The sequence below is a fragment of the Artemia sp. Qi Xiang Cuo genome, chromosome 21 (genome assembly GCF_049724085.1).
Source record: "Artemia sp. Qi Xiang Cuo chromosome 21, ASM4972408v1, whole genome shotgun sequence".
NCBI classification, from domain to species: domain Eukaryota; kingdom Metazoa; phylum Arthropoda; class Branchiopoda; order Anostraca; family Artemiidae; genus Artemia; species Artemia sp. Qi Xiang Cuo.
Window position 1 is genome coordinate 34753160 of NC_142814.1, and position 21650 is coordinate 34774809.

Below are 21650 nucleotides of genomic sequence, written 5' to 3' on the forward strand. Positions count from 1 at the left end.
ATTTGAATGATATGACGATAAGAGAAATGTAATGAAAGTATAGAAAGCATTAAAATATAAACTAAGGAGGTGTGAAGTTAAGGCCATGGATAAAATTGCGAAAGATCTGAAAGTTGCTGCCAGAAGGCATAATAGTAAAATATTGCATTGGCATGTTAAGAAATTGAGAGGGAGAAGTCAATCCAAAGTTGTCCCAGTTAAATATAGAAACTGTTCCTCAATTATTGACGAAGAATGTGTTAAAGAGAGATAGGCAGAACATTTTGGGAATGTGTTAAACCATGAAAAAATTACAGGCAATGACACAGAAAAGAATGAAAAATTTGTGACACTTTTGAAGTGAAAGAAGATTTATTTTGCAAATATAAGTTAGAGACAGTACTAAAAGAATTAAAAATAATAAGGCCCCATATGACGATAGTGTGGTAAATGTGTTTTTGAAATATGGTAATTGAGAAGTTCGAGATAAATTAGTGAGGATTATGAATATAACTTTTAAAAAGGGGGAAGCATCAAGCGATTTTAGAAAAACGTTAATTAAGCTCTTTTATAAGAAAGGTGATAAGAGGGAGTGTAGTAAGAAGCATTAGCTTGGTTTCTTTGGGATGCAAATTACTGAGTATGGTGAAACTTTTTAGACTTAGAGATGCTGTAGGTAAAGTTTTAAAAGAAAAACAATGTGCTTTTGGAAAGGGGAGAGAATGCGCTGACCAAATTTACACTCTTAGATTACTAATTGAGAAGGGCCTGGATCATTAGACCCCTTCAGTCTTCATTTTAATAGATTAAACTGGGTAACAAAAAATATTTTTTTTTTAATCGTCCAGGGTCTTCCAATTGAATTAGACAAATTTTGATGCTCTGAGTCTGAAAATGAATTGGTTTCGCTCAATCAGGTCAGGATTTTTGCTACAGAAATGTTTAACAAATTTATTTTTCATAAAAAAGAAACAAATTTCTGCAGATCATCAGCTGAGAAACCCCAGGAGATTTTTTCCGTTTTCTTCAGGAAATAACAGTCAATGTAACTAAACTCAAAATTTTAGAGTTCACGGCATAAGTTGGCGTTTCTTTTATTCCCGTGTGTGAGTAGCTGCTGGGTTGTGTCTTCAGCAACCAGCAGTAGTCCGCCATCATGACTGCGTCCCACCTTCCCTAGTACCTCTCCTTCATTTGGCACATGCTCTGATGGAACCTTTCTCCCTGCTCGTCACTCATCGCCCCAGGGTTTTCTGAGAACAGGAAGTCCATCTTTATACTCATCAAACACCCGAGTCTTTGGAATGCCTCTATCCTGTTGCTGACGAGTATGGCGTGGTTTGCTGCCTTCGTGTTCCCCAGGAAGTTGTCCACCACCTGCACAACCGATTTCCACGTGGAGTACTCTACCGTATTCATTGAATTTTCGAACCCTGTGTCAATTACTTTTCGAACCCTAGCTGTCGTATCTGTGGGCCATCGAAAATGCCGGCCTTCAACTTCTCAATGGTCTGTCGAGGAAAGGCTTGGTACACGTATTTGAAACACCTCTCATCCTTGTCCAGAGCGCGTGTGAACTATTTCATTAATCCAAGCTTCATGTGTAGGGGTGGGATCAATATTTTCTCTCAGTCAACAAGAGGTTCGTTTACGATATTCTCGCCCCAGATACTAACTGCTCTGGTGTCAGCCACTCTTTCTTTACATAGTGCTGTGATCTTTCTTGACTGTCCCACATACATATAAGGCATGGGTTCTTCGTGAACCCGGACTGCTGACCAAATAGAAAGTTCACTGTCTTGAAGTCGACACAGATGATCCACTGATGCGTCTCATATTGGGTTTTGTCCAGCATGTGCTTCACTGCTTTACATTTTTCTCTGAGAGTTGTGGAGTGTACAAGAGGGATTTAGGCGAACTGGTTCCCGTTACGGAGGAGCACACTTTTCAAAAAACGCTTGTTGCTGTTAATGAAGAGCTGCCAATCTCTCGGATCGTGTTGAGAAGCTTCAAGTTTACCAAGAAGACCGGCGACATCTCGGTAGTACACATGGTCTGCCAGAAGTAGTCCATATAGTCCTCATGCCTTCTACGAAAGAAAGTGATACGCACGTCTTCACCAAAATTATTTTCTCTTCGAGTCTGAAGGCCAACAGATTGGAGGAAGCCTTCGACAAGCTGACATACCAAGCCAAATCATCAAGCTCAAATTGTGAAAAGGGCTGCAGACCATTTTGTGCTTTATACTCCTCTTCTGTATATCCTCCCTCGTCTACACTGGTGGCCTTATCGTCGCTGTCGGGAAGCTCTGTGAACGCTGACATAGGAATTTCTTCACAGTGAGCAACTGGACGGCGGGCAGATGGAAGGATCGGGGCACTGGAAGCTGTTTTGATTCTTCCGGTTGATGCCAGTAATAATAATGGCGCAGAAGTAACAATCTTATGTATGGTCTAACGACTCCCTCCAAACCATCGGAATCCCAACAATCAGTAAAGTTTTCGCACCCTTTGTGCACCGCCGGAGGTATTCCACATTTGTCTTGCACATCGTATGCGATTCTCAAGACTTATTCACCCAGTGTGATGTTCAAAGTAAGCCTTATAGGTGCGCTTTGCAAATCCTGCGATCTTCCTCATGTCCACTGACAGCGTGTAATCTCCGCAGATGTTGCAGAAAATGTCAGGTTCATTCCTGCTTGACCGTCGCACCGAAGCAATATCAATAAAGTGAAAGAAATAGAAAAATGCACTTTAATGTCAAACAATGAAATTTAGAATCGATTGGATTGGCTAAGGGTCAATTAAGTAACCTTGCAATCACGCATACACGTATGCAGCTACTTTAGAGAAATGACATAATGTTGTAATCGATATATTCTTCAAGAAAAATACGATTGAACTAAAAATCCCCTGATATTAGCATATGTATAGCTCGTCAGGTAGGCCTATGGCTGTATCTCAAAAAGTTGATCTGATACAGCAAAATGAATGCAATATTCGGATTCAGAACACCAAAGTTAGTCTAAATCTGCTGAGAAACCTCTGGGGATTTTTTGGCAGTTACCCAGTGTTATGAATAAGCATTTGATTCAAAACAACAAGTAGGACAATAGGAATTTTTACAAGACTGCGGAATGCAAACTTCAAATGAGTACTTCGACCTATATGTTCGAAGTGAAAAAAGGCGATTCATTTAAGAAGAATAAAAACAGTTAAAAACAAGCTTTCAAAGCTAATCTTGCCTTTTTGGAAGCCAGCCAAGAAGGTCTATCCGTAACCGGTTGAGTGGTATTATTTGCTGGTTTTTAAATATAATTTGTTAAATCATTTTGAATTATATATTATGTACAAGGCATTATGAGAGTATACCCCCAAATCCCTATTTAAAGAATAATTACTATTTAGTTTGATTCTAACTTCGCTTGATGTACAAGTCCTGGTTGAACTTTCCTGAAGTAATGATGTTAGGACTGTTTTGAAAAGATTTTAGTTTTAAAGATCGTATTTTTATGTTAGTATTGTTTATATTTTCTGTTTTCATTTGTTTTGCTGGGGACGGCCCTTAGATATAAGATCGAAATATTCATTTTAAGCTTGCATTCCACTGTCTTGTAACAAAATTTCCCTATTGTATAGAAAGGCAGTGTGGTCTTCGTCGCTATTTACATTTGATTCAACCGATGGAAGAGCTATAATGAAGGTCCTATTCTTGCATGATATGCCAGATAAAAACATTAGAGCTGTAAGTGCTATGTATAGAAACAATATTGCAGCGGCTAAGGTAAGAAACGAGATTAGTATCTGGGTTTAAATATTGAATCAGGTGCTAAGCAGGGTTGTGTTCCATCCCCATTTACATGAATTCTTTTTATGAACTTTCTCCTAAGGAACACGGCAAAGGCTGTAGGAGAGCATGGAATCGAATGGGAAGGCAAAACTCCCCCAGACTTGCACTATGCAGATGATTTGAGTATCCAAGAAAAAATGTTAGAAAAAGGAATGACTTTTTGGAGGTTTTGAGAATTCAGGGTGCAAGAATATGCTTGAAAATTAACTTTAAGAAGACTAAGTCGCTTAGATCAGGAATACATGAAGGTGAAGAGGTGATGTAGGGTAAAACAAAGATCAATCAAGTGGATAGCTTCCCTTACCTAGGTAATATTATTAGTAACAACGGTGAAAGCAGTGAAGATATAAAAAGTAACACAGCCAAGGACCAGTGTGTTTCTTCACAGTTGGAAAAATTTTGTAAGAATAGGAAGATAAGTCTGCAAACCAAGATGGGAATATTGGAAGCTACAGTGATGACAATGCTCAAGTGTGGTTCTGTAACGTGAGCGCTTCAGAAGATGGTGGAGGATTTGTTAGATGGTTTCCAGAGGAATTGTCTACGGATAGTTCTAAGAGTAACCATTTGATTACGGTATTTCAAACAACATGCTGTATGAAATATGGTTCTATCCAACTTTTTAGGAACATAATGAGAGAAAGGCTAAAGTGGCTAAGAACATTTTGCAGATGAACGATAACAGATTGACAAAGATCGTCCTTTTTGGCCAACCATCTAGGGTTAAAAAAGTAGGAAGTCCCCAAATAGAATGGGAAGAGGTTGTGAGAAAAGATTCAAAAGAAATTTGAACTCCTTGGGGTAGTCTAAAGAGGAAAACTTTGAATAGATCCGGGATGGAGGACAAGTGTGTGCAGCTGTGTCGGCCTCAGAAGGCTTGATGCTGAAGACGGGTCAGACGGCATGTCAAATCTCAATAAATTGAATCTTGATAACTCAAAATTCTCGATATCTCGAATTATTTTCAGTCCCCTTGGAAAAACCTGTCTAAGTCGCATAAAAAAGCATGCTTCACTAGAAGTAATTTTGCAGTTATATTTTTCTTTCTATAAGTCGAAATGACGCCGAAAACTACCTCTATAACCCGAAATTAATTAGGAAAGTCAAATTTAATTATTATAAGTCAAAGTTTACCTCTGTATCTCTAAGTTTTTTTTCAGCGGACATCTTTGAGTCGAGACTCCGGTGTGCAGATTGCAACGAGTCGGTGAATCACATCCACTAAAGCGTATATCAGTGTTGTTAGATGTTAGATGGATTTGTTAGATGGTTTCCAGAGGAATTGTCTACGGATAGTTCTAAGAGTAACCATTTGATTACGGTATTTCAAACAACATGCTGTATGAAATATGGTTCTATCCAACTTTTTAGGAACATAATGAGAGAAAGGCTAAAGTGGCTAAGAACGTTTTGCAGATGAACGATAACAGATTGACAAAGATCGTCCTTTTTGGCCAACCATCTAGGGTTAAAAAAGTAGGAAGTCCCCAAATAGAATGGAAGAGGTTGTGAGAAAAGATTTAAAAGAAATTTGAACTCCTTGGGGTAGTCTAAAGAGGAAAACTTTGAATAGATCCGGGATGGAGGACAAGTGTGTGCAGCTGTGTCGGCCTCAGACGGCTTGATGCTGAAGACGGGTCAGACGGCATGGCAAATTTCAATAAATTGAATCTTGATAACTCAAAATCCTCGATATTTCGAATTATTTTCAGTCCCCTTGGAAAAACCTGTCTAAGTCGCATAAAAAAGCATGCTTCACTAGAAGTAATTTTGCAGTTATATTTTTCTTTCTATAAGTCGAAATGACGCCGAAAACTACCTCTATAACCCGAAATTAATTAGGAAAGTCAAATTTAATTATTATAAGTCAAAGTTTACCTCTGTATCTCGAAGTTTTTTTTCAGCGGACATCTTTGAGTCGAGACTCCGGTGTGCAGATTGCAACGAGTCGGTGAATCACATCCACTAAAGCGTATATCAGTGTTGTCACAGTATTGAATATTACATTCCATTGCAGAGTGCGTGTTGTCTACATCGGTAGTGTGGTGATTGTGCGACAGAATTCGAGTGAAAATGAGTGCGAAGAGACAAGTAAAAACATTGACGATAGGTGAGAAGATAGAGATAATTAAGATGGTGCATGAAGGGATGCAAGAGAAGCAAGACACAGCAGCTATGCACAACATCTCAGGAGGTACACTTTCAAATATTTTAAAAAACTGGATAGAAATCAAAAGCGAGCTAATAGTGGTAACATTAAATGTAAGAGGAAGAGATTATTTGAGTTTCCTGATGTAGAAGAGGGCATGACTAAATGGTTCAAACAACGTAGAGAAAAAATCATTCCTCTTGGAGGCTCAATTATTAGGCTAAACGTTTCGCCAAATCTCCAGGACATGACAATTTTAAGGCCAGCAACTACCAACTTCTAGAGGTCATGGAATTTGCAAACAAATGCTGGGACAACATAACTAGCAAAAAAATAGTCAACTGCTTTAAGTCGTGTGGATCCGAACTGCCAGAAAATCAAGCTGAAACAGAAAATGGGCCAAAAGTGTTGACATCGAGGCGGAGGTGACAATGCAGCTGTTGTCAGAGAGGAAACCGTCATTTAAAAAATTTACACTTTTCGACAAGGGAGTAGCAGTAATCGGCACATTAACTGATGAAGAAATTGTAGAATCCCTAACCACCGATGAGAGTGCTCCTTCTGATAGACGGAAACAAGGAAGAGGAGCCAGTAGATATTGCACCTAGAGAAGCCAAAGCTGTAGTTTGTATTTCCAGTATATTTTTAGAGAAAAAAAAACAGTAATGTACCAGATAATGTTTTTTCAGAAGTTGTTTCAATCAAAAATGTGAATGACACAAGTATGGCCAGTAGTCTTAAGCAGAAGAAAATTAGTGGGTTTCTACATGTTTCTTTCATTATGTATACTGTGAGTATTGTTTATAAATACAGTAAATAACTTGATTTCATATTAACAAAGTTAATCTTAATTTTGTAGTGGCACTTTGAATGAAATTAACAATCTTTTTTACCTCTGTAACTAAAACTTTCATTTGTTTTACCTCTACAGCTCATCACCTTTAGAAACCGAATTTTATGTAGAATGATCTCTATAGCTCGATCTATGCCTAAGTTGAACTATAGGTAAGTCGCGTGGCCCCGTGAATTTTGAGTTAGCGAGAGTTCCTACATATATATATATATATATATATATATATATATATATATATATATATATATATATATATATATATATATATATATATATATATATATATATATATATATATATATATATATATATATATATATATATATATATATATGATACAAAAATTGAAAAGATCAATGTTGCCTTTGAATGGCTATCTTTTTACTTGATAAAACCATAGGACTGACACAGTCCTTTGTTAATAACAGTGCTTTCAAAACTGGATTTCATGACAGCCAAAATGGGAAGTGTTCCACTCTGAGTATCAGATTGATAGTGTCACAAGAAACCAATTAGAACTAGTGTTCCGCAATATTCAATTTATGGAATAAAATAGTGATATCAGATATTGAAACGTCAATACAGATATCGAGAACGAAACCTTAAAAGTATCAAAATACGTAAAATTGTCCAAGTATTACTTAAGCGCTTCATCTTGAATAAAAACAAGTATTTTTAATATTAAATTTGTCTGTCTTAGATCCCTCAATGACTGACAGTAAAGCAAAATTTTTGACAATCGTAAATTACTATGAATGTTTGAGACACTCCAAAATTAAAAAGATTTTTAAATAGAAGTTCAAATAGGGATAAAATCCTTTTAATAGATAGTGATGATGATAACAGTGATAGAAATTCACAAAAATACCAGATATTTCGGTAACTGCATATCTGACCGAAATATCTGGTATTTTGGTGAATTTCTATCACTGTTATCATCATCACTATCTATTAAAAGGATTTTATCCCTATTTGAACTCTTATTTATCGTCATGGAAAGGCAGTGTGGTCTCCAAAATTATCTACGTCAAAAAGATTTTTTGATCAAAAAATCTATAAGCGTAACTAGAAACTAGTAGGATTTAAGTGATAAACGGACACTTTACCCTCTAACTCTTAAACCCTAATCACCTGTAATATCATCTTTCATAGACTCTTTTGGTGGAGCAAACTCTTCATGATAACTCCTCCCACTAGGAACATGAATGAGTCTTCCACATATCCGTCTCACAAGCAAACTGTCATCAATTTTAAACTCAACAGTAGAATCAAGTTTAGTATGTCTCTTGTCCAAGAGTTTATCCAACTTCTCAGCTTGTACAACAGTTCTTGGGAACCCATCAAGCAAAAAACCGCGGAGGCACTCAGCTTTATCAAGATTGGCATCAATGAGACTGACAACCAGCTCATCACTGACGAGTTTTCCAGCATCCATTACTCCTTTTAAAGTTTTACCAAGCTCTGATCCAGAACTTACTTCAGCTCTGAGCATGTCCCCTGGAAAGAAGAAAACCACTTGACTAAAACATTGCCATCCAATCTAGTAAACAGTTATTCTTTTTTTTTGCCATTAAAGGATAATTATAAGCCCTATTTTATAACATAAACATCACTAGACGTTGGCTTATGCATTATAGTTCAGTCCTCCAGCGCCTTATGGCGCATAGGACAGCCACACTTGACCTCCATGTTGAAAAATCCTGAGCTAAAGGCCACAGCTTGTTCAGGAATAAAAGTAGACCTATACCTCAGCTTCTAAGGAGCAACCAATGAAGGTTGTTCTTCTGAACTTTCATGTAAATATTTTTGAACTGTCCAAGAATGTAAAGAATTAAACACTGTCATTTTGAGGAAAATAATTTATTACGAAAGAAAATTACAAACAGAAGAGTCTAACTCCCCTCCCTTAAGAATTTTGAGGAAATGTTAAAGCTTATAGAAATTTTTTAGGCCTTTAACCAAAAAAAAAAAATCATTCGTTAGCTAAGAAAAAGGTCAAAGCCTACATCTCTTTGTATATATTCTGTTAATGCTTTTATCCTATGTACTCAGCTAACACTATAAAATATGCAACTGGAGATAAAGATGGTGACTAAATTAGTTTAAAAAAAAAAAAAAAAGTTACTGACCAAAGTGGTACCAGTAAAAGTGTTCAGGGTTAGCCCAATTAGGGACAGGGGCTAGATTTTTTTTTTCCCAGAAAGGGGGGCGGGGTCTAATATACAAAAAAAACGTTTAGGCCATTATTCTTCTAGGAGGGGTCTTTTGTACGAATCTCTTACACAGGATATTTTACAGTCTAGTTTAGCCTCTGGTAATAACAATATATTCAGGATCCTTATCACAGCAAAAGAGGGTGGTCTACTTATGAAAAAAAAGTAATTCAAGGCGAATAGACAATATAACAGTTATAAGTTTATGCAACTTGCTTGATGGGCCTGGGGGATCTTGACCCCAACTAAGCCCTTGCCATAACTTTACATTTGGAAGATTGTTTGTTTAATGAAAACAGATACTATTCTATTTTCAACCTATGCCTGTGAGCAAAAGTACAAACATATCCAACTATCAGGATCGTGTCAGAGGAATTTTTCCAGTGGATGTTACACTACGAACTCCAAAAAGAGTGTTTTGATACCAAATTTAATTAATTTTGATGAAGTAGGGGAGGGGGGAGTTTCTTCGACCAATTGTGCTTGCGTGGTCCACAACCTATCATCCTTTGTATTCTAGTCATAAAAGCTAAATACAGGATCAGGCAAAAACAGATTTGGCCCGTGTTACTAAAAATTTTTATCATACATATTCTTTATTTCAGGGATATGGCATGAGCTGTATTTGAATATGCAGGATACAGATTGCAGCATGCATTTGTGCCCTCAAGCAATTTGTTATAAATTGTCACCCTTTTAATTTAGAAGCTGCTCTTCTCCTTCAATTAAGGGTTAAGAATTACTATGACTTCTCCTTGCAGGCCTCTTATTTAGCCTAATCTTGATTCACGTATGAGAGGAATAGCATCCAACCGTTTATTTAAAAGGCAAGGGCGATCCCTATTATCTCCAAACCTTTCATTACTTTTATAAGAATCTTGATTGACTGGGCTTCGAAAGCAATCTGTGGAAACTAAAGGAGTGTCTCCCTGACCAATGAAGCATGAAAATCTTCTACATCATTGTTTTGAATAATGATTCAAAAAAAAGAACGCAACGAGTTCGCGTGTCCTTAAGAGCCATGCTTCAGACGAGGCAAAGGCTGCCTGGAACAGATATTGACGATTTGCCTCATTTTACAGCAGTACAGCATTGTTTATCTATTTTTTCTCACCACCTTTGTTGACTTTATAGCTAACTTTGAGTTTCTCATTAGATAGGGGCTATGTAGAATTATGGCTTAAGACTGAACACCACAAGAACTCATCGAATACTCAGCGTGTACAAAGACACCAAGACTTATGTACAGGTAGCATGGAATTGTCTTCACATCAACAGATGGTTTTCTGACGGATCTGGTTTATGCAGAAAATATTGTCTTAATGGAATCAACCACTCTCGGCCTAAAATGCATAATCGACTATATATCTAAGGCCTCTTAACCCATTGGACTCGCAATTGGTGGGCTTAAAAATAAAGAGATGGTTCTCAGCCAATCTGATCCTAGCCAGGTTAAACTTGGTGCCAAGCCAAAAGAAAACATAAAGGAATCCAAACATCTTGGTTTTATTATAATGCCAGATGGTGAATCAGAGAGAGGAATTTTCACCTGCATAGCAAAGACTTGGGAAGTCTATACTTCTTAAAAAAAAAAAAAAAAAAAAAAAAAAAAAAAAAAAAAAAAAAAAAAACACAATGGAGCAGGTGACAGATCTGAACCAAAGCAAAACTGTGAGTTCCAGTTGCAACTCTCTGAACTGTACTACTGTATACTTCTGAGACGTGGCTGATAAAAGCAGAAGAGACGAGAGCCTTGGAAGTGTTCAACCACTACTGCCTGCGTCATTCTCCCCAACAACAAATGGAACCAAATCTCAAATAGCACAGTAAGAAAGTATTGTGGCCAATCAGAAGAAATCTCACTCAGTATCACAAGACGTCACCTAAAGCTCCGTGGCCCTCAGTTTATGTCAAAACATCCTTGTTTGCGAACCAGTACCCTCTTAAAAACATTAACCATCAGATCAAAAGAAGAACCCATGACGAAAACTCAATAACAAACCTAGTTCCATTACTCTGATATGCAGTAAATTCTTGTCTATACTTTCTTTTTTTGAAATAAATTCCTTTCAAATATTAATTAAAAAAACTTTTTCCACAAAGTGAATTTTTCAAAAAAAAGTAAAGAACTCCATTAAACCAAAAGTGAACAAAAAATAATCAAATAATCTACAAAGCATACAACTCCCACAAATCAGTCTAAATAAATAAATGAAACTCAAAACAAACAGAAATTAAAATACATAACCGAGTCAGACTCGAAACGAGCAGAAATTATTATGAGTAGGGTTAAAAACCCTTATGCTTTCTAAAAGCCAGAATATAATTTGTACTCTACTGAAAAAACTCAAATGAATGTGCATTGTCAGTTTAATAAACATATGCTAATATTTATTCCTTAAATTTTAATTAATTTTTGATTTCTTAAAGTTATAAAAGTGAAAATAATCAAAATAATTTTTTTCAGTGAAGTACAAATGATATTCTGGATTTTAGAAAGCACAGGGCTTTTGAACCCTACTCATGCAACTCGAAGGAGTTGCACATGCAACCCTACCAAGCAACTCGAAGGAGCCGATGATAAACCACAGTATGGAAACACTCCCTTGGCAAAAGATAGCTACAGATCTGTTTGAATCAAATAGCCCCAACTTCCTAGCAACCGTCGACTATCACAGCCGTTTCTTCAAAGTGGACAGACTTACTACAACAATGTCCAACATGGTCATAACAAAACTTAAAGCCCACTTTGCCTGGCAAGGCATACCATTGCAGCTAATGTCTGACAATGGCCCTCAGTTCACCTCCAGAGAATTCCTCAGCTTTGCCAAATCCTGAGGTATATCACTGAGCACATCCAGCCCTGGATATACCAAATCCAACGGACTCACCGAGAAGGCTGTGCAGATTATAGAAAACTTCATGACCAAGGCAACAGAAAACAGAGAAAACTCCTTCCTAGGTCTACCTGAATACCAATATACACTGGATGATGGATTTGCATCTCCTGATCAACTCCTTCTGTCCTGCCAACTAAGATCCATCCTACCATGCACCACAAATCAATTAAAGAAGAAGGTCGTCCTGACTGAACATTTCACCCACCAAAGAAATGAAATGCAGAAACGCCAGAAAATTCAGCACGACAAATCAGTCAAGGCTTTAAAGCAGCTTAAGCCAGGTGATGCAATCCACGTTCAGAAAATACCAGACAGACTGTGGAAACTGGCCATTGTGCTTACTCATGTCAAATAGCCACAATCGTACCAAGTGTAGACAAATGAACGTAGATTATGCATAGGAACCGCAAACACCTATCAGCTTGCCCACATCAAAACCTGAAAGGCTCGAGTTTGGTCTGCAAAGGATTTGACAATGTCATACTGCCAGATATGGCTACCAAGTCACCACCCTCTCCATTACAGGTAGACCATTTTAAGTCCCTGTTGCCAATCCAGGATTGGAATCAAACCTCTAACCACTCCCTGTTCCCCTAATTCTGCCTCTTTTGCTGACTTAATCCTGCAGAATTATTAATATATTTGTATGCTATTAAGGCATGCACGCCCATAGGCTGATTTTTTTTTTTTGGGGGGGGGGGGGTATCTGGTCTAATCGGCACTTCCAATAATGTATAATTAAAGTCTCAAGATAAAATATCATAGGAAGCGTGACAGCGCTGCCTAATTAAAGAGCAATGTGGGCACAATATATTGTATTTTTTTTTAGACCAGGGCACTTCTTATAGAAAGAAATGTCATAGGAACTTCGAAAGAGCTCATGAAGGGCAACCAGCCCCCCCACGTCAATCACTTCTCCGACACATCCAATCAAAATTTCTAGATGACCATTTTGTTCAGCATAGTTTAAAGGTTCATAAATTATGACTTTAAGGATGACAACCCCCTTCCCCCGCCCACAACCCCAAGGGCAAGGGTTGTAAGTTATACCCTGGGGAGATATAAGGTTTTTTATAGAAAGGGTGGTCATATCAAACTCGAAGGGGGTTCTTTTGATAGGTAGTCAGAAGTTCTACTGGCCATTTTAACAGTCAAAAGTGATTGGAAGTCAACCAGTCTTCCCCCCTGTACACCAATCATTTCCCCAAACAGCCAATCACAATTTTTGAGATAACCGTTTGGTTCATCGTAGTTGAAAGATCCAGAAATTGTGTCTTTGAGGATGACCCCTGCACATAGCCCTCAGGGCAAGGGTTGTAAGTCACACCCTGGGGACACATAAGTTTTTTTTTTATAGAAATGGTGGTTGTATAAACTTCAAAGAGGACTCATTGGATTGGTAATCAGAAGCTATAGTGCTCTTCTTAAGAGTCAAAGTGATCAGAGGGCAAATACCCCCCCCCCCTCCCACACACACACACATATTTTCCCAAAATGCATCTGGTAGAAATTTTAAGATGGCCATTTGTTATTGTAGAAACTTCGAAAAGGGCTCATTAGGTTGGTAGGTTAAAGGGTTAGTGCCCTCTTTATTAGTAAAAAGTAATTGGAGGGCAACCATCGTCTCCCCCCTTCCCCGACACCCCTCATTTCCCCAAACACTTCCAATCAAAATTTCGAGATAGTTAATTTGCTTGATGTAGTTTAAAAGTCCAGAAATTATGTCTTTGAGGATGAGAATCCCCTCACAGTCCTATGGGTAAGGGTTGTAAGTTATGCCCCAAGGACATTTAAGGTTTTTATGGAAAGGGTGGTCATATAAACTTTGGAGGGGGCTCATTGGATTGGAAATTGGAAGTCAAAGTGGCATTTTTAAGAGTCAAATTTATCAGCGGGCAGCTATACCCCCCCCCCCCCCCCGTGTCATATTTTCCTCAAATGCATCCGATAGAAATTTTGAGATAACCACTTGTTCAAAAATAGTCAAAAGATATCATAATACGGTCATTGGGGTTGACACAACCCCCACAGTATGGGGGCAAGGATTGTAAGTTATGCCCCAGGGGCATGTAAAAGTTTTATGAAGAGGTGGTCTTGTGAACTTTAGAGGAGGCTCATTTGATTCGAAATGCAATTAAATGCACCTGATAGAAATTTTGAGATAGCCACTTGTTCAAAAATAGTCCAAAGATATCATTACATGGCCATTGGGGTTGACACAACCCCCAGAGTATGGGGGCAAGGGTTGTAAGCTATGCCCCAGAGGCATGTAAAATTTTTATGAAGAGGTGGTCTTGTGAACTTTAGAGAAGGCTCATTTGATTAAAAATGCATAGCATGATGGAAGGAAAATAGAACCCCTCCCTCCCTGATATCCTCTTTTCCCCAAACACATTCAATCAAAATTATGAGACAGTCACTTTGTAACCAACAGTCCAAAGAGAATATATAAACGTCTTTAGTAATCAAATATAAGAAATATTTAGGTGGACATTGAACTAAATCAAAGCAAACTATGAACATGTGGACTTTCAAAAAGGTGACAAAGCAATATCTCAAGAACAAATTATATTATTAAGTTAGACCTTTAAGAGTAAGTTGTGGTGGATTTTGAACTAGCTAGAAGGAACTATGTGTATACTTTTAATACTGCAACTACAGTTACTGTAACTAATGATGCTAAGAGTACTAAGGTGAAACTTCTAGGAAGTGTTTAGGGGGGCAAAAGGCATATAAGCAGTATCATAGGCAGCACCACTCTATAATAGCAAGAAATATCATTGAAAGATTTAAAGAAGCTAATTTGATTCAAAATTAAAAGTTCTAGTGTCCTTTCTTAGAGTAAAATGAGATTGGAGGGCAATGAACCCATCTCTTGAGCTGATTTATTTCCCAAACACATTCAGTCAATATTTTGAGACAACTATCTTGTTCAGCCTAGTAGAACGGTCCAGCAACTACGTCTTTCGGGATCTTGGGCATATCAACCCCCAAAGTTATGCCATCGGCCCATGATACTATATAACTAAATGCTACTTAAAAACTAAATCAAAAGGCATTGTGTTTGCAGTCGCCAATAAGACACTTCAGCAATATATCGAGAATCACTAGGAGTATTAAGTTGAAGGTTTTGGGGCTACTACTATTACTACTTCTTCTCTTACATTTTCAATAAATAAATAAATAGATTGTAAGTGTATCTAGGTTGTCAAAAAGCATAGATAGAATCTTTTGGGAATGATATTTCAGGTCAACTTGATGAGGCATAAAATTAGATGAAAAAATACTATGTGTCAGGATAAAAAATTGTTGAAATAGTTTCTCCCAACATAGAAATAGCAAGCCAAACTATGGATTCTTATAGAAAAAAAAAACAAAAAAGATATAAAATATTATTTTTTCCATAAAAATGACTTATGTCAAAAAAAAAAAAAAAAAAAAAAAAAAAAATTTCCACAAAATTAGTTTTTCAAAGAAAAGTAATGACCTCCATTAAGACAAAAATGGGCAGAAATAAAGCCAAGTAATCATCCAAGCATAAAACTACCACAAATCACAATAAAAAAATAATTGAAACTCAAAAAAACCAGAAAATAGAATAAACAGCCGACTCAAATTCAAACCAAGCAAAAATTAACATTAGTAGGGCTGATAACTCCCATGCCTTTTCAAGTCCAGAACATAACTTGTGCTAATCTTTTGGGAATGATATTTCAGGTCAACTTGATGAGGTATAAAATTAGATGAAAAAATACTATGTGTCAGGATAAAAAATTGTTGAAATAGTTTCTCCCAACATAGAAATAGCAAGCCAAACTATGGATTCTTATATAAAAAAAACGAAAAAGATATAGAATATTATTTTTTCCATAAAAATGACTATGTCAAAAAAAAAAAAAAAATCTAAAAAAACTTTTTCCACAAAATTAGTTTTTCAAAGAAAAGTAATGACCTCCATTAAGCCAAAAATGGGCAGAAATAAAGCCAAGTAATCCTCCAAGAATAAAACTACCACAAATCATTATAAAAAAATAATTGAAACTCAAAACAACCAGAAATTAGAATAAACAGCTGAGTCAAATTCAAACCAAGCAAAAATTAACATTAGTAGGGCTGATAACTCCCATGCCTTTTCAAGGCCAGAACATAACTTGTGCTTTACTGAAAACAAAATATGTTTAAATGTTTTCACTTTTTTTACTTAAAGAAGTAAACAACCTCTTTCTACTCACTTTTAAGGAATAAATATTCAGTAATAAATAAGTTCTCATAAAGCTCTCACTTATATAGTAATAATAAAGTTCTCATTTTTAGGAACACTTTAAGGAATAAATACCAGTATGGGTAAATTAAACTGACAATCCATGTTTGTTTTCATAAAGCCTAAATTATGTTCTAGTCTTGAGAAGACATGGGGGTTGTCAGCCCTAGTAATGAAAATTTTTGGTCGTTTTGAGTTTGACTTGGCTATTTTTTATAATTTTTATTTGTTTTATGTTTCATTCATTAGTTGATAGTGATTTGTGGGGGGAAGGCCCTATACTTAGGACACCTTCAAACTTGGGACAGGCTTAACATACAGCAAAGCCATCAAGCAAAAAAGTCCCAAATAATTGTAGGGAAGTACTCTATCAGATGGCATCTGCAGAAGTTTGAATTTGACATTAGCCATTTTGTTTTCTTGTGGAAGGATCAAAAATTTCAGAGGAGACATCAAAAATCTTTTGTGGAGTTCCATGAACTGTCTTGGGAAATGTTTGATTTACAGTAATTATTTACTGGCTCTGGTTTGTTGATTAGTATCTTTATGAACTAGAATCAGTGTTTTTGTCATAATTGTTGAAAAAAATTACGTGAATGCAGTGACATATAAGGTTCCGTGTTTGGCACTATCCCAATTATTAGTACTTGGGACATGTTCAATGCCTGGGCATAGGCACAGAGGGGATACTTATCCCCTTCCCCTTTTTTCTAGACTTCCTGAAAAATTTTGCATTATGTATTCTTTCTCTCTTAAAAATGATGACATTTTTGTCAATGACAATTTTTCACCATCAGTTGTCACCAATAGACCACTGAGTAAGCCTGCATTGCAACCCAGAGATGAAGACTTGCTATCCTCAAATCAGAAGAGGAGGGTGGAGCCCTTCATGATTCAGGAATCACCTGCACTTTAACCCAGAGTTTTTTGCCTGCCATAATAGAACCACACCCTAAAGCTTGTCCCAGAAAGGCCAAAACAAGAGGCTGATCAAAAGAGGTCTACTAAATAACAGATAGAAACTCCTAAAAAGAAGAAGATTGAGGAGGATGCTTCGCTTCAACAAACTAGGAAATCTAAGGGAGCTCTCAAAAACCCTTGTCAAAAAAGTAAAAAGCCTAGGCAGTCCTTTTTCACTGAAAGCCAAAGTAGCTCAGAAGATATTTCAGACTTGACTGAGCCAATCAAACCAGATGCTCACGAAGGATCTTCAGTGGAGAGAAACCCACAATTTGGTGCTATGAACTCAGGAGAGTTTGTCTTAATGCTTCAAAAGGACACCGAAAAAGGAAAATACCACAGTGATGGTGAAATTGTTTCAGAAATGGCAGAGGAAAAAGAAGCAAAGGTTCTGTATTTAAAGAGGACTGCTCCATTCTTGAAATTCATCCCCACTGATGCTTCATATTGGTATACTTCTACCAAAATTGTTATGATCTTGCCAAAGCCTGAGCCTTCTGGAAAGACTAAAAGACAGGCTGGACATTTTGTCTTTCCTCTCGATTTGTCACCATTTAGTATGTTTTGAACAAGGGAACAACTTCTGGCTTAAGCTTGTTTTATACAGCTCTGCTTTGTTCTTCAATTTTCTATGTTACCTCTATTAAATAACTGAGTTTTGCATCAAATAAACGTTTTTATTGTCTGTCCCAAGTATGGTTTCCACTTGTCCCATCTATGGTGCCCGGTTCCATACTAAGGACAAAATGGGTAGTTGTCAAAAGAACATATTTTCTTGAAAACAAATTGATTTTACAACTTGAAAACTTGACAATATCTTTTTTGATTAATGCAGATGATGCTGAGAAATTTTCGTTTCTGAACTGCAAAGTGTCAAGGAGTAAGACCACAACTACTACTGCTACTATTGTAGCTGCAAATGAGATTGGTTGAAACTGCAAATTGAACTACTTCCAGCTGTAACTTCTTGCAACTGCTACTAAATATGCTTTTGCCTACTTTAAGGGAATTTTTAAAAAAAAAATCACTTTGATGTTTTGATACATTGATGTTGAAAAACTTGAAACTAAGGCAATCAAAAACAAAAACAAATTAATGAAAAAAAAACTTCCCAAAAATAAGTTTTTCAAAGAAAAGTAAAGAGCCATATTAAATTTAAGAACAACAGAAATAAATTCCTACAATAATTCAAACTAAAACAACCAGAAATTGAATTAACAATTTTAGCAAATAAAAACAAACAGCAGGTACTAATATGAATGAACAAATAAATCTTAAAACAAGTAAAACTTAAATCAAATACACAAATCAAACTTAAACGAACCAAAATTACTACAAACAAGAGTTTGGCAACTGCCCCCTCCCCTAACTGTAAAAATCTAAAGCCTACTGTTTCATTTGCACTTTAATGAATACAAATTATACTACAAATGTTTTCTTTTGTGCATACAACATTGAAAATAAAATTACAGTGAAATAAACTCTTGGATTGCTGAGCTTTCAGCAATTAATATCTGCATATCAAATATTCCATTTAATTTTATTAGTTCTTTCCAAGGACTGTTTGAGACACATATAGTTAAAAAAACAAACATAAATGATCATCTACCAATTTCCCTCTACTAGTTGCATGTGGACAATTCCATCTGTCTATCCAACCACTTTTCAGTTGGTAAATTTTTTACATTTAACATAAATCTGAAATTGAACCCTGGTCTGCCTAGTGAAAATAAATGGCATCAGGAAATTATGAGGGATAAAATTAATGCCTCCTTGTACCAGAATGTGTGTAATGATATCTAGGCTAGAATTAATATTGCTGACCAATTGCTCCACAGATCATCTATGGTTACACAAAGTGATAGGCAAGTCCAAATATTTTTTTGAATTGGGATGGAGGAAGAGTCTGTGTAGCTGTGCTGGCCTCAGGTGGTTTGGTGCTGCAGTGAGTTAGTTGCAGTAATATATATTGTAGCAAGATAGTTCATACCCAGCAGTGTGCTGAAAAGGCTTGAGTTCTGGTGTGTCATGTTCAGGCTGGCTTGGAAATACTCCAGTGGTCTGACAATCAAGATTTTCTTAATGCTTATACAAATACAAATTTTGGCTCCAAATGGGGATTGAAAATGGTCAACAAAGGCATGGTATAGTGAGTACTATCAATCATATATCAAAGAAAGTTTTGACAAGACCCTTGCTATTCATTACTGCTTGATTTAGACCCTAATCTAATGCAGAAAATTTAAAGTAGAAGAAACATAATAAATCAGTAGATGGTTTTCCCAGTGAAACAAGTAGGCTGACTATTTTATGCTGGAGTTTGCACTGTCTGATTCTACACTTGAAGTAAGTTTTCCCTTTAGCTTGATTTAAGTGTTGCAGAAAATTATCTGAAAGTTGGTTTTCTTGTGGCCAATTCTTCAGTCCCTGAGCCACTCTCAGGTCTAAAAAAAGATGTGTTTATGGGGAGTAGATAGCCTATATGGGTAAAATTCTAGACAAACTACTTTTTCCTATCTTGAAAAGGGGTTAGGTTAGGAAAATGAAACTTCCAGTTATGAATCCAGGGTCAAAAACATAATGCAGGAAGGTATTGCCAATGTACTATGTTAACCCTCTTCTGATTTTGGAGTCTAAGAAATTTACCTACTTGACAGGTCTATATCTATTGGAATTTTACAAAACAGCATTATACCTTAATTTTCAGTTTCTGTTTCTCTGGTTTTAGTTTTAAAAATGTAATTCATGTTATATGAGTAGAATTTTAAAGTATATCAATGTTTTTTTTTTCTAAATATAGCGAATGTATTTGTAGATCTCTGAAACCTCATAAATTGGGCTTCAGCAAAGTTGTGAAGCTGAAAATACTTTTTTTGTACTTTATTTAGGCAGAAGATCTATTTTGCAAGGTTTTGCTTTGATAATGAAAAGATTTTTGGTAATTTTTTGGCAATTCATAATATTGACTTACAAATAAAGTACACATACCACTTGATGCCTTTTTATGGTCTTTCCAAATATGATAACCATTTTTGTTGGAAATGAGTTTTACCCCCACCACATTTATACCAATTCTGGTTTTATATTTGCACATTAGGGGGGGGGGGTAAACTTACCTCTCATATTCATCAGAAATAAAATTTACCCCACTAGGCACATCAGAAATAAAATTTACACCAAGCCTAGGCACAAGTCTCTTATAAAGTGATTTCTAATACTGGCAGTGTTCCTGGCCTATTTTGTATAGATATAAGTACTTTGGTCCTGAAAAGGGGAAGGATAAAGGACAGTGCTCTTCTTACTAGCCCTGACTGTATGCTGAATTTTGTAGTCCTAGCCTATATATCTACCAAAAACAACTTTTCCATAAAAAAATCATCTAGCATAGGCCTCATTGAAAATAGCATTAAGCTGCCAATATTTCAATACTCTGACTGCAAGGAATTAGCCTAGGAAAGATTGATGGGACTACGTGTGTTTTAGGCTATTCTATTGTGTGTGACAGTCTAGCCTTCTTACCAGTAGATAAATGGCAAACTCCAAACTTTTCTTTTAGTTTAGGAGCCTGAGTTCCTTTCCCAGAGCCAGGAGGACCAAGTAATATTGCATTTATTCCTTCATTTTGCTGCAAAATAGGAGCCATTAGGACTCTGGCTATTATGGACTTTTATATGAGTTTTGTATAGGCTACAGGCTATCTCTATTTTTCTCTCTGTACGCTATTGCCGAATATTAATACGGTAGTTCACAAATAATAAATGTCATTTGCAGAAAAAAGCAAGCGAAATAGTTTTATGAATTTCCGCTGTAAAAATTTACGTTTTTTCTAGACAGACAAGGATTTATTTACCTAAAAATGTGACATATTAAATTACAATCCAAACAAGTAGCTTAGTTTTAAAGGATAGGTAAAATTGATACAACAAACACAACAGAAACAAAGATACTCTGTAAAAAAGAATAAGGGAAATATATTCACTTTAAAAAAGGAACAGGGGCGGTTTTACTTGCGTATAAACTTGTTGACCACTTTCCCTTTTATCTTGGAAAAACAAAGTAAACTAATCAAAGTTTCAACGTAAAAATTTATGCAGAATAATTGTGTTACTATGAGAATGAATACAGGTGGTAAATATCTGAAAATTCCAATAAAAAAAGCAAAGTATTGGCAATGTAACATCATGATAAAAAAGTGTGGGAGCGCCAAAAACATGATCGAGCATACGGGAATAATAGAAAGCTGGTAAACTCAGCTTGTTCTTGCACAAAAAAGAAAGACAGATTAGTCAAGCTAAAAACATGAAAACGTCGCAGCATAATTTAAGAACCCAGGAGAATGGCTTCAAATTATAAAAATCCCAGAAAACTGCCTTTTAAAGACTTTGTAATTATGCTTTACATTAAAAACTTTATTGCAGTGCAGCCCAACCGACACATTAGGCACCTGCGAAGGTTGAAGGGCCAAGCCTGTTTTTGAGGGTCAAAG

The 21650-nt window shown here is 36.3% G+C and overlaps 1 protein-coding gene across 1 annotated transcript in view; it reads right to left on the minus strand.

The window, feature by feature from the left end:
• Positions 1 to 20867, minus strand: part of Ak2 (Adenylate kinase 2) — a 24229-nt gene extending 3362 nt beyond the window's left edge. Inside the window, exons 1-2 of the mRNA XM_089106674.1 lie at positions 20684 to 20867; positions 7962 to 8327 (exon numbers count right to left, since the gene is read on the minus strand). Coding sequence (XP_088962800.1) covers positions 7962 to 8327; positions 20684 to 20807 — 490 coding nt within the window. The 5' untranslated portion in view covers positions 20808 to 20867. The remainder of the gene's footprint in view (positions 1 to 7961; positions 8328 to 20683) is intronic.
• Positions 20868 to 21650: the final 783 nt, after the last annotated feature.